This window comes from Zophobas morio, unplaced genomic scaffold (assembly GCF_036711695.1).
Source record: "Zophobas morio isolate AGI-343-1 ecotype UQ-CSIRO unplaced genomic scaffold, CSIRO_AGI_Zmor_V1 ptg000006l, whole genome shotgun sequence".
In the NCBI taxonomy this organism is placed as follows: Eukaryota; Metazoa; Arthropoda; class Insecta; order Coleoptera; family Tenebrionidae; genus Zophobas; species Zophobas morio.
In genome coordinates, this window is record NW_026972111.1 from 13,653,584 (window position 1) to 13,667,567 (window position 13,984).

General features: G+C 35.1%; 1 protein-coding gene across 1 annotated transcript in view; it reads right to left on the reverse strand.

Moving 5' to 3' along the window:
- Window positions 1-9,301: 9,301 nt before the first annotated feature.
- The window catches only part of LOC135123661 (multiple inositol polyphosphate phosphatase 1-like), a 30,724-nt gene continuing 26,041 nt past the window's right edge, over window positions 9,302-13,984 (reverse strand). Inside the window, exons 7-8 of the mRNA XM_064048501.1 lie at window positions 9,812-10,189; window positions 9,302-9,755 (exon numbers count right to left, since the gene is read on the reverse strand). Coding sequence (XP_063904571.1) covers window positions 9,521-9,755; window positions 9,812-10,189 — 613 coding nt within the window. The 3' untranslated portion in view covers window positions 9,302-9,520. The remainder of the gene's footprint in view (window positions 9,756-9,811; window positions 10,190-13,984) is intronic.

Sequence of the window (13,984 nt, forward strand, 5' to 3'; positions counted from 1 at the left end):
TCTCACCTAGAGAATTTACAAGATTCTCCACTAGAGGCGCAACCATCTGTGATTGTCATCAATAGGATCAGTCTACTAGTTTCCACTTAATTACAGGTAGATAACCACTTTTTGTAAATTCGTCTGCTTTGAGTTCCGGTGCAAAACCGTGGGGGTGACGTGCCTCGGTGCCAAGCTTATGCGGACACTTTCACGCCATCAGATGGTGCCTTCGGTGGGAGCGGCGGGGCTCGGGCGCCAGCTCCCTCTTCGGGGAAGGGAGCACCGGGGTTGCCGGAGACACGGATCTCCAAGTAGTCTGATGAGCGCCCGCGGAAACAAGAAACAAAATAAAACAGAGGAAAATGAACAATAAATCGTTATAAATACTTTTACGTTTTCTCGACTTTTCATGACCCCGAGACCACGAAGAAATAGGTCTTAGACAGATAATTTCTGAAACTACTGGATGGTAAAACGCTAACCAAAATTTGTCTAGTGATCCCTACCAACAACGTATTGACATTTCCACAAAATTTTGTATAATTACTATATCTTAAATTTCATAAATATTATACTCCCACACTTGTGTTTTGTGGATCAGCCCTGCTTTTGTTTATTATTGTTATTGTTATTATTTAATAACACGTTCTTTTTGCCACATAATACGTCGCATTATAACTTCAATATCGATGACCAAAAAAGGTGGATGTTGTAGCCTAAATAAGTAACAGTTTACTTATTTCACAGTTGATACATCACTGAATGTAGAACAAAAATGTCGTCTAGTGTTACTTACACACAACTTCCCTCGCCCTTGGAGTACAGTTGAACAAATACAGATTTTAAGTTCGTCTAGTTAATGCCAACGCGTTTTCGGTGTTGTGGGAATAAACGTTATATTAAATACAAAATGTTCGAAACATTATAAAATTCAAGTGTGCAAATTTTATTTTTACTTCCTGAGCGTAAGCAAAGAAAGAATTGTCTTCAAAATTAGATATCCTCGTTCAGTCTGTATGCCGTCTGTCCACATTTTATTAACCAGATAATCTCCAAAACTACCGGACCAATTGTTGTCAAATTTTATATGTACACATACAGTACAAATGACAATCTGAATTTACATCCATCCTATTGATTTTTTTGACACAACGTAAAGTGAGGTTGTATGGGAGTTATGTAAGAGTAACTGTATGTTAGGAATATCGTGTAGGTGATAAAACGGTAACGAAAATAACGAAAATTAATGTGATAACATCTCCTGAAATTTTTTCATAGTAGGTAGGATTTAAATTTTATAAAATAGCATAGTCCTCTATTTGTTTTATTGATTAAATCTCTAAAGGCCGATTTCATAATCAAAACTTAAAGGACCTTTGTGGTCGAGTAGTCTGATAATTGCCTTTTGACACACTAAATAAAATTTGTTTATAATCCGTCACATTACGGCACGATTTAATTATTACACGATTTATAGTGCCATAAAGTGGTGTTATGGAAACAAAATAGTACACTAGGGATTTTTCACGAGACATTGAAATTAATTGAAAAAACGTCATAGCAACCAACATGACCTCATTTCTTCTAATAGAATTCATTCATCCCCTTAGTTACATGTCTATCACAGCGATAATAATTTTATTACCTTATTGTGGTCTGTTGCTACCTAAATTTAAAAAGTGTCAAATAGCGCCAATATTTAACTGAGAAATTATAAACCTTGATTGGGATGGTGTGAAGTCATAAGATTCTGGATTCACAACGACAATCTTGATTCTTATGACAATGACGATTGTTCTGACTCATATTGACATCTCCAAAAAATAGATATTTATTTTATTAGGAGTTTAAGTGATACTGTATGTGGCGAGTATGGACAATTAAACGCCGAGCGATAGCGAGGCGAATTAAGTCCATACGAGTCACATGAAGTCACTTAAACTCCGAATGAAATACAATATTTTATTTTCAAACGATTAATCTTCTTTTGAAATGATTATTTCCTATCTTCTTGCTTCATTAAGGATTTGCCTTGATTTCACTTACCATGGTTACTATGGTTGACAACCACTATGATTTTCACATATTTATACTCCGGCGGAGTATAAATGTTTTATTTATACGCCGGCGGAGTATAAGTTCTATTTATACGCCGCTCAAAAACGCTGTCATAGAAATGACACTTAAACCCCGGTAAGAACGTCATATAAGTGTCAGTTATATGACGTTTGAAAATAAAAGTAATTTATTGCCCGTTACATAGTTATTCAAATCATTCCAAGGTCCGTCTGTAAAAAAAGTTTTTATCAAACAGCCGGTCATCAAATGTGTCCATAAACCCTTGACGATAGGTAACCCTGGTTGGAAAATCCGCTTCTTGTAGTGCTTACACATATTGCGGATGTTGCAGGGGTCTATTCCATTACGTATCTAACATTACCAACATTTTTGGAGTTCTCTTATGTTTCGATCTACCACTTCCCTCCTTTCTTTGTAGAAACGAGGTTTCTCGGAGTTTTGTCAACATTTTTTCATCCCAATCCGCTCAAATTGAGTACTCCCACATACCGTTTACTGTCTGCGCATTTAAAAAAAAGAGTCAATCATTAACACATTCTGTTCCAAAAGCATTTTTGAGTGAATCCCTCAATACGAACATAACGCTCTGAAAAGAACTATTTTTAATGTAAAGATTATTTCTCCAGGAAGCAACAGGTAAGAAATCAAGAAAAGTAAGGTTGGAAGAGACAATTCATGTAACAATCAGTTTATAAAGATCTTGCTTTTTGTCTTTTTGGGGGTCTACTTCAAATGCAAGTCTATAAAATTGTCGTCAATACTTGAATTAAAATTAATTTTGTTAAAAACTTTTCTATAACGTAGCTTTAAACGCAGCGTTAAACATAATAAACTTGATGAAGTAAAGCGAAGTGAAGTGCACATTGTTGGAACTTTTTTGGCAAGCACTCACATTTAATTTAGGTCATTAGAATACCGTTGTATAATTACCTTTGAATAAAATTGTTGAGTTGAGTTGAGTTAAGATGGCCGACCAGGACGGTGGTTCGCAACGTGTTGTGTGCTTTGTGTGCAGTAGAGTAGCTGTTAAAAAACGCATCTTTTGTGCAGATTGTCAAGTCTGGTCACACATTGGATGTGCTGAAAGAAAACCATGTTGCATGCCTACAACTCCTGTTCAATTGCCTGATCCAGATGATCCGAATGCGATTAAATACTTGGTAACTGCCATAAATTCTTTGACCTCTTCTATCTCAGATATGAAAAAGTCCATCAATGATATACTATCAGAAAATAAAAAACTCCGAAATGAGTTGGAAGATATAAAAACAAAGGGATTTACTAACAATGTTAATCAACAATCTGATTCAAATATAGAGGAAGTTATTTCAGAAGCCAGGGATCGTATTCATCGTGAAAAAAACATAATTATCACAGGTCTCCCGGAAACAAATGGATCACCTGAAGATCGTAAAAGGAAAGACATGGAAAAAATAACGCAAATTATATCTACCGCTATTCCCGAAAATGATTACAAAATAATGTCTGCCATGCGTCTCGGAAAATCCAGCTCTACCAAACCCCGCTCCATTAAAATAGTTTTCGATAATTCCGCCACAGTTAATGTTTTAGTTCGAGCTAAACCTAAAATAGAGTCTGTATATTTTAACAATGGTTTAACACCCATGCAACAACAACAGGCCTATAATATACGCAAAGAACTTCGCACAAGACGCGAGAATGGCGAAAAGGATCTCCGTATACGCTACAAAAATGGTATGCCTACAATTATCAAGGATACAAAAAACCTCACTCCGATCGTAAAACAGGATTAAGTCTTTTCTACCAAAATGTGCGTGGTTTACGAACAAAAACGACAACTGCTTTTCTAACTTCCTTGAATATGGACTACGATATTATTATATTAACAGAAACTTGGCTTTGTAGTGAAATTTTTAGTAGTGACTACACAGTATTTCGCTTAGACAGTGATCTAAGATCCTCGGTAAAAGCTCGTGGCGGTGGTGTTTTGATAGCTGTGCGTTCATACCTTCTAACCGACATGGTACGCGTTCCTACTACTATATGTGAAGAATTATATGTTTCCATCAGGTGCGAAAACTATTTACTAATATGTGGCGCAGTTTACATTCCTCCAAATTCTAGTATCGATACTTATCTTCAAAACATAGTCTCCATTGATTGTATTCAAACATCTTTTCCTGATGCTTTACTTTGCATAGCTGGAGACTATAACTTACCAAACCTTGTTTATTCATCTACTATAGAAAACCTTATAACAGGAACTAGTGATAAAGATAAAATTATTTGTGACAGCTTCTCTTCACTAGATTTAATTCAATACAATCGCGTAGCTAATAACAACGACGTTATCCTCGATTTAATACTTAGTTCAATACCAAATACCTTTGTAAAAAAGTTATCTCAAGGTTTAGTTCCAATCGATTCCCACCATCCGCCGCTTTTGACGCTTATTAATTTACCATATTCTACACCCTGTATTGCTCCATTGGCAAGTTGGCGTTATAATTTTAAAAATGCCAACTATAGTGAATTAAACGACTACTTTTCTTCACTTAATTGGAATTCCCTACTAGATTATAACGATATAAACTCAGCAACTGACTCTTTTTATTCTATTATATTTTCTGCTATCGATATATGTATTCCTAAATCTAGACTATATAATTGTCATTTTCCAGCATGGTACAAGCCTGACACTATCAAACTTATTAATAAAAAACGTAAAACTTTAGCCCTCTATAGAAAAACTTCAAATGAAAGTCATTACAATTCTTATAGACATCTTCGTAGCCTTTCTAAAACGGCTATCAAAAAAGATTACAAAAAATACTTAACGTATATACAAACCAATTTAAATCATAATATGAAGATCTTCTACAGTTTTATCAACTCCAAAAGTCAAAACTCCAAATCTTATTTTCCCAAATGTATGAATTTTGGTGACACCTGCTCTTCAAAACCTAAAGACATTGCCAATATGTTTGCCAATTTTTTCAAGTCTGTTTATAATCAGGATATTATCGACCCTAATATGACACTAGGCCTTTCAAGCGTCAACAACAATGTCGATTTACACGACATAGATATCAGCATCGATGAAGTAAAAAATAAATTACTGTCCCTTAATTCTAGTTTTAATCCTGGACCAGATGGTATTCCTTCATTCTTCTTAACGCAGTGTGCTTCCAGTCTTGCCTGGCCAATCTGGATTTTATATTGTGATAACCCAAACTTCCCGCCTTAAAAATTGACCTTGAAACAGTTTGAAAGGCCCGCAAAAATTTAAAAATTCAAAGTTTGGCCTTGGCTGTGATCGTCTAACAAATGAGAACCTACGTTGTGTGTTTTTTTTTTGTTTTTGAAAAATGGCGGGAAGACGTTCTTTCATACAAGTGCATACACGGTCGAGAGCGCAAGAAATAATAGACAAAATTAGGAGCCTTCCTAAGGAGGAAAAAGAAACGAAGAACGACAGACGCTCGATTTGCCCTTCTGGCGAGTCCGCAGGGCCAAGGTGTCATCGGTCTTCATTCCCCAAAACCCCCTGGGGTTTTATTCACCGACATATTACATGTCAGACACCTTAAGATATTTGAAAGAAAAACACTCGCGAATTGACAGACATACACATATGAAAACCGAACAAACACAAGACCTACACATATGTAAATTGGATGGCAGAACCCGAATCATTATGAGAGTGTGGCGATCGAACAAAATATAGAACAAAATATATCAATTTCATTTACGAGCACAGCAAAATACCCAGAGGGGGCGTTGTAGCGCAAGTAGAGGTTGGGACTCCTGATCGTCACTGTTCTCCCCCACGACGGTGATTCTATCTACACCAACGCCTGCTCACACGCATCTCTCCATTACGAACGTGCCCTGCGAAACGAGGCGGTTACGATCGCAGATCCGTAGTGGGGTCCCGGCTATGGACAGAAGCCGACAGCGTTAAAAACCCGCGATCGCCCCCTGAAGCTATACAACACCCGCGGACTTGTGCAGGTGACGCGATTAATCCCGTCAGTTTGAGAAGAAGTCGCGCGCCCCACGTACACTACGAGTTATGTGTCATTTACCTTCAATTCCATTTAAATGTTCAAACTCTATGACTCTAACATTAAATGACAACCGAACAAGTGTTAAAGTTTCAACCAAGAGCAATAAACAACATTTAAATTCGCCACACACTCTTACGAAAATTCAACAACAAATAATTCTTAATTGAGATTAAATTTGGACATCAGATAGTTTATATGAGAGAAACATTCATCAACAAAACATTTACATGATCAAAACTTAGCAAAGATTTATAAAACAAAGATCTGGTGTGAAATAAGCTTGTACAAATTAAATATCATGTTAGGTCAGAACTGTAGAGCATGGAAATTTACGTTCAATGCAAATTATACAGCAAGAAAATTACTGAAGCTAAAATTGTGAGACAAAGACAAATTGCATGAGGTGAAAGATTGTAAAGTTAACAGATTTACATGTGATTAATATTAATTCGTGTCCAGTCAAGTTATTGGTTAAAATTCAAACGTGAAATTATTTAGCTGCATTGTGGGCCATTATTACACATACATTTCCCCAAACAAAACACATAAACAAACATGGCAGACAAGCTGCAGTTGCAAAATGGCGTTGGACGAATTCGTCATTCCAAATAATAGGCGTCGAAAATATGCGATGCAAAAATACGATGAATCCTGTGGCGTTGTATAAACGTTGTGCTAAATCCAAAGAATAAAGGCACGTCCCCCCATGACCCACAACGTTTGTTAATTTGTTCAATAGATTCAGTTAAAACATGTGCTCGATTAAAAGAAACAAATGGACGCTTCAAAATGGCTGCTGCCTGAACAAAGAACGGTGAAAATAACAACTCGTTTACCGCCATCCAAAATACAGATTTCACAAATATAGCTAAATAAAGCATGGCCCGAACTAGAAATCACTTCCTGTAAAGCCCTACTACGACGGATTTTAAATGAAAGATAAAACGAGATTAGTGGAAAAACAAAACGCACGCGTCGGTGAGTCACGAGGTCTGAAGCAACGTCGGGACTTGAAACTCGCCGCGAAACAGGTCCCGGCCGAAAACGTGTTCAAAACATACCTCTCCAAAGATGCGAAGATTTCGACACGGCTTACCGCCAAAAGGAACGCAAAAACCTCGTCGTAAGAACGATGAGAAATCAGGAACACCCAATGGCTCAACGGGGGCTGCTAGGTTTTCCAATGGAACAGATCAACACTGGAAAAACAAAACACAACAGCAAAAGGCACAGAATAATTCACAATTAAAAATACAACCTGTTGCTCGAAGCGCTCGAAAAGAAGTGGTCTGTTCTCTCCAAGCGATCAAAAGGAAGTGACCCATTTTTCAAGACAATACCACCCTCGCTTTGCGCACGTCTGTTTCTTTGGGGTGGTTGGTTGCCAACCTCTTCTTCTTACCAACCGTTTCTTGTGCGCGCGAAATTCATTTGAAATTTAAAAATTCGAATTGGATCCTTACAATATAGTAAGTCTTTGACATCTGGTACATGCCCAGACATCTGGAAACAATCTTATGTCATACCTTTGTACAAATCAGGTGACAAAAAAGATGTTACAAACTATCGTCCTATTTCGATTATAGCAGCTTTATGCAAGGGTCTCGAAGCAATCATCAGTGATACATTAACTAGATCTTATGCAAAGGTTTTGACACCTCATCAGCATGGATTTCTGCCAGGAAAAAGCACAGTAACAAATCTCGCCATCTACAATGAATATATCATTGATGCTTTAGAGGAGGCAGCTCAAGTCGACGCTGTATATCTAGATTTCTGTAAAGCTTTCGAAGAGTCAACCATGCCCTTCTTTTAAAGAAATTAACGATTTATGGCATACGAGGTTCTCTTCACCGCTGGTTAGCTTCTTACCTATTAAATCGTACCCAAAAAATCTCAGTTAAAGGCTTTTTATCAGATGCTATTTCTATTCCCTCGGGAGTCCCACAAGGCAGTCACATCGGTCCTATTTTATTTTTAATATTCATAAATGACCTGGCACTATCACTTAATTTTGTTAGATTTTTATTCTTTGCGGACGATCTTAAAATATTCATTAAAGTTAACGACCTTGCAGATTGTCAAGCTATGCAATATACTCTTATAAAAATAACCAACTGGTGTAGTGAAAATAGCATGCAATTAAATAACAAAAAGTGTAAACAAATAACATTCTCCAGGAAAAAATCCACTATAAAATTTTCATATAGCATTGACAACCAAATCCTGGAGGCTGTTAGTGAAATTAGGGACTTGGGGATCATTTTTAATTCGACTTTAAGTTTTGTTAAGCATATAGATTATGTAATCGATAAGTCTTTTCGAGTTAGTGGTTTCATAAGAAGAATGACTGCAGATTTCCATAACATCATAGCAATTCGTAAGCTCTTTATTACCATGGTTAGACCAATTTTAGAATATGGCATTCTTATATGGTTTCCTTCATATGCAATTCACGAAACTCGCCTCGAAAGGGTACAAAGAAAGTTCTGTATTTATTTTATGTTTAAAATGAGTCTCAATAAATCAAATTACAATTATAATCAAAGACTTGCTATAACAGAACTAGAGACTCTTACACAGCGTAAGTTAAAATTTGAGCTTAAGTTTGCATATAAACTGTTCAATAATCAAATTGATAGTGCCGAATTCCTATCCTTATTTAATTTTAGAGTACCTTTGGTACATACTACGAACCAGGACACAATCTTATGTTCGATTAAAAGAACAAATCTCGGTTACAACACTTCTGTAGTAAATAGAATAGGATTGGCGGTTAATAACTTAGTAGATATTGATATCTTCAGTTGCTCGCAACATATGTTTAACAATTATTTAAGACGTTTGTAGTTATAAGGACATCTTATTTCATATTTTGTTTTTTAAAACTATTGTCTATTTTGGAACTTTGTTCTGTTAGTCAATAAAATTTATTTATTTAAAAAAAAAAAAATAATAAATAAATTTGAACCTTGTACAATTGTTACGTTTCAAGAAATAAAGCGGTCATGTTCTAAAGTTTGTTTTTGTAAAATACCTAATGCCAAAAATTCGAAAAAGTGTATATTTTTAGCGACAAGTTTTTATTTGAATTATGTACATATTATGTAATGATTTCACATTTTCATGTGATAATAAACCATTGCTTAAAAAACGAATCCCTTACTCGTAACACAATACATCAGAAGAAAAACGTCATCAAAATTTTATTAAAATCATCACTTTTACAGCTAGCAATCAGAAACCGCATCACTAACACAACTGGCACGGGTGCATCAATACAAAAAGACAAAAAAACATGGCGGCTCTGTCAATCCAGTTTTGTACAGTACGGTATCAACGATAAAATATAAAAATAAGTAACAAAGATCAATTTCAGTAACTTTGTACTAATTTACGCACTAAACCTAAAGTCTATAATTAATGAAAATGGCGATGAGACCTATCAAGTAAATAACGTAATTGTGTTGCAAATTTCCTGATGCACTGCGGTCGCAGAATTCTAAGTTGCAGTTTTCTGCGGCACTTCGTAACTTAGCTTGGACTGTACTCCAATTGCAGAGACCCACGGAACAATCTGGGTAGTTCACTGGAACCTCGTTGAGGAAAAACATGACACGGAAACGCTCATTGCTGCGGCATCTAGAATAAAACGAAAAGTTAGAGTTTAAATTTATCTAATTGTAGGTCCAACATACTGATATAAGACTGCTGCTAAATTCGAAGCAAAGGGATCGAGGGTTGATGTACGCCACTGACGCCGCTGTTGTTGAAAGTAGTTATCAGCTGTAAGAGGTTGGTAGTCTTTACCTATTCCCATTGCAGTCAAAAACGTTTGTATTGTAATAGAATGTGTGAAGAATACTGTAACTTTGTTTTGAACATTGGATCCGCCAGCATTAACGGTTCGTTCGAATTTTTCGTAGAGATCTTTAAGAGGTGGGCATCCTATTTGTCTATTGATGTCGTTGCCATAGCCAGCTTTGTAATAATATTTGAGATCTTCAGCGTACTCTAACAGTTTCAGTTGTTCTTTGTTAAAAACTATGCACCAAGGAGATGGCTGGCCCAGATTCCTGCAAAACAAATACCAGTTTTAATTATGTACCTAGTTAATTTTTCTTGTTAGAAGAGTAAAGATTATGAAAAAATAAAAGTTACATAACCCTTTGGACCAAAAAAATTCCTTGATTTTTCAATATTTCCCCTTTTTAATAAGGCACCTAAATCTATAAAAATGCATATGAATCAATCTTTCAAAAAAATACAATATGGTGTATGGTTTCTAACTGGAACACTTTTACGTTTGACAACAATTTTAACTGCTATTACAGCATTATGTAAAACAAGGCAGATATCTTTTAAAGGACTTGATTTTCACGTGAAGAAGGCATGTTATGGAAAAAGAGCTGTGAGTCAGAAAGAGGGACAACACCATTTGAAATCACTTTAGGAAGATGATAACAGAAATGACTAACTTTTAATTTATGACTACTCTTTACTCATTTCCGCCTTACTTATTCATACTAACAAGTAACACAAATAAATTGTTCAACCTTTTCACAAATTTTCAATTCTTATTTGGCTAACTAGAAGGATATTGAATAAAATAAATTATTGTTTTGTTATTTTGAAGATCATATGACTTTAAATTAAAAAAGGGCAACAAATGTACACAATGATGGAAAACTTTCAAATGGTTATGCACGCCAAATATAACTTCGTCACCCTTCAAAGTAGATGGTTTTTGCGATTATATTTAGAGACATAAATTATTTTTCTCGCATAGGGTGAACGTAGACAGCTTTGAAAAGAAATGCGGTCGTAGCAAATGTTTAAACTGTCATATTTTAGCATTTTGTCAATCAAATTTCGTACACATGCATGATATATGTAATTACGCTGATGCTTCTTAGGTTAACGCTACTGAATTTACATACCTACCTACACAGTATAATTAAATCTAAGTTTTAATTTACCAGTAAGAAAGCATAACCACACCTTTAAGTGGCGTTAATTGATTTAAGAACAAGTCATTATGGCTGAAGTAATAATTAACACACAACAATTAACACGCCCTTTTTTTTGGCATCGAAAATGTGTGCTACTAAATATCAGTTCGCGAAGATAATGTCTCTTGATTTAAGCTAAGTACCTATTTTAAAGATTCATTTTATGGGTGATGAAGAATTAGCATTATTTTCACTACAAATACCTGCATAAGGTCCCTATTTAATTCACTTTAAGTAGTAAATTATATCTACTCAAAGTGAATTAAATGCTGGAATCAGAAGCATCAGGCACGGAGTTTTTATTCTGATGTCAGATTTTATGAAGATAAATTGATGAGAAGAACTCACGCGGACTTTCGAACCCTAAGTTTCATTTTTTGTTCATTGTTAACAGTCTGTTAACAGTGCGCAAGGAGATAAATAATAAACCTAACTTTTATTAATCTTTAACGCATCCGTGATTTTACTATAAAATAATTAATCTTAACATATCAACACCCAGAAAAGAATTTATGTCTTTGTTTATTTTTTTTTCTAACATTTTTTGTGTTTTGTACATATTTTTAAAGGCATCGCTTTTGATGGTTTGGAAAATGTTCCACAAATGAATTGCTAACTGCAGAAAGGGGATATATCACATTTTTCAAAATGTTGAGGAAATGAATAAAACGTCTCAGATTTTTACAACTACTTGTTTCCGATCCCCGTTTTCAATTGTCGGTTCTCTATGTTCTCAGTTATCAACGAGTGTTGGTTAAATGCATGTTTTCTTTTTTGGGTCAATTTGGCTGTCAAATTTGACACTTGGACTTATCCCCTTTTTGCAGTAAAATGAAAAAAAAGGTAAAAAAAACACAAAAAACAGCTTTATTTCAGTTATAATTTTACACAAACATGTTATATGTATATCTCACTAAAAAACTTAATCATTATCGCGCTCCTGTTCTACAGTTGGCCAAGTAGCAATCTCCGGCCAAAATGCGTTATAAGCGTCTGGGATAAATCGTAAAGTGTTTGTTATATCCGTCATTTTCTTCTGGCTGATGGCTAGTTATTATACTAATTTTGCACTTAATACACGTAGTCATCTTCTCACAACAAAAATTTAAAACATGTTTAAAACGGTAAATTTTTGTAGGAACTACGAATTTTGCAATTATGCTCCGCCCCCCAGTCTGGCAACAAATGAAAATTTCTCCACTATTGAGGTCGCGGCAGGTGTGGGTGGGGCTTAGTTTAATGATGAATTTTTCATTCGTTTCCAGGCCGAGGAGTGAAGCGTCACTGAATAATCTATATTTCCCTACAAAAATTTACCATTTTAAACATGTTTTAAATTTTTGTTGTGAAAAGATGACTGCGGAGATTAAGAAAAAAGGGCAAAATATAAGCCCCACCCACCCACCCTATCTCAATTGTGATGATTTTTTTATTCGTCGTGAGCCAAGAGGGCGTAGCTTAATTGCAAAATTCTTACTTCTCTACAAGAAATTACCATGTAAGACATGTTTTTGAGTGTCGTGTTGGATAAGAATAACGCAAGACGTTGAGACCACGGTGTTTACTGCAGAAAGTCGATATCTCCTGGACATATCCCTTTTCTGCTGTAACCGTAAATTTCATCCGCTTGTAGCCCCGAGCTAAATCATTAAACATGGCCCGTTTTTGCAGTAAAGATGTGTTTAGACCTCTAGAACACGATTATGTACGAATGTTATTGTGGTAAAAAATGGGACTTGTCCCCTTTCTGCAGTTAGCAATTCAAATGTTCTTTAGTTCTGGTAGGTCTTTGCCATGCCACCATATATAAATCTGCGATGCCCTCTATTTGTTGTTCTGCTCTCTTTCTTTCCTTTCAACTTAACCTTTATAACCAGAAATTTCGGAAAATCAGGTTCCAAGCACCAAGTTAGCGTATTTTCCCTATTCTCGCTAGTACATTAGTACAATTATTACCAACAGATTCCATAATTTCACCTAACTATAAATAAATGCGGTTTCATCTGGAAGTTTTCCTTTTTTTTTTTGAACACCTTATCCCATAACTTGCATCTGCTAACACTTCCTCTAACTTTATTGCATGACGTAATAAGGATCCTTCTTTCTGGTAACGTCATTTATCATTTTCAAATCTACGGTTTCTAAGTAAAAAGCTTAGGGAATAATAATAATAGCAGTGGAAGTTGGAAAAAATTATTAAAGTGTTTTGCATACAATTTTCACAAAGTTTGCTATTTTTGTGTGTAACAATTTAGGACCTACGTGCTAATTTTTTCGGTGCTTGATTCAGAATGGCACTTGTCCACCAGCTAAGAAAATTATGACATAACTAATGTCGCTTCTAATTGGTAAACAAGTCGTATTTTTCTCCAGTTGTTGATCGGTTATATATTAGATGGTAATGAGCACAGAAATAAGTCGTTTGTCATATTTTCTGATCCAATAATGTCCGATTTTCGTTAAAATACTTAACAACAAATGTTGAAATACCTTAGATACGTTGTATCAAAATTATGAAGCAATATTTTGTCTTTTTAAGTGATTTTTTTTTTATATATAATTTTATGGAGTTACATTCAATATACATGATTTACATCGGGTGATTTTTTTTTGTCGTGATCTAGTTAGCTAAGAATTTATTAACAGTTTTTAATTCGAAAAAAAATAAAATAAAATTTTAATGAATTTAGCACGTAATTCACTTTGTTCTTAAAAATGTAATGAATTCGGAATTTCACAACATAACCTGAATAACAAGGGCTGTAGCCGAACATAGAAAACTAGTTTATGTTATATCAACAAGAATTAAACCCTTGTTTGATTTGAAATGATTTATTTTAGGCAGGTAACATAAAGGGT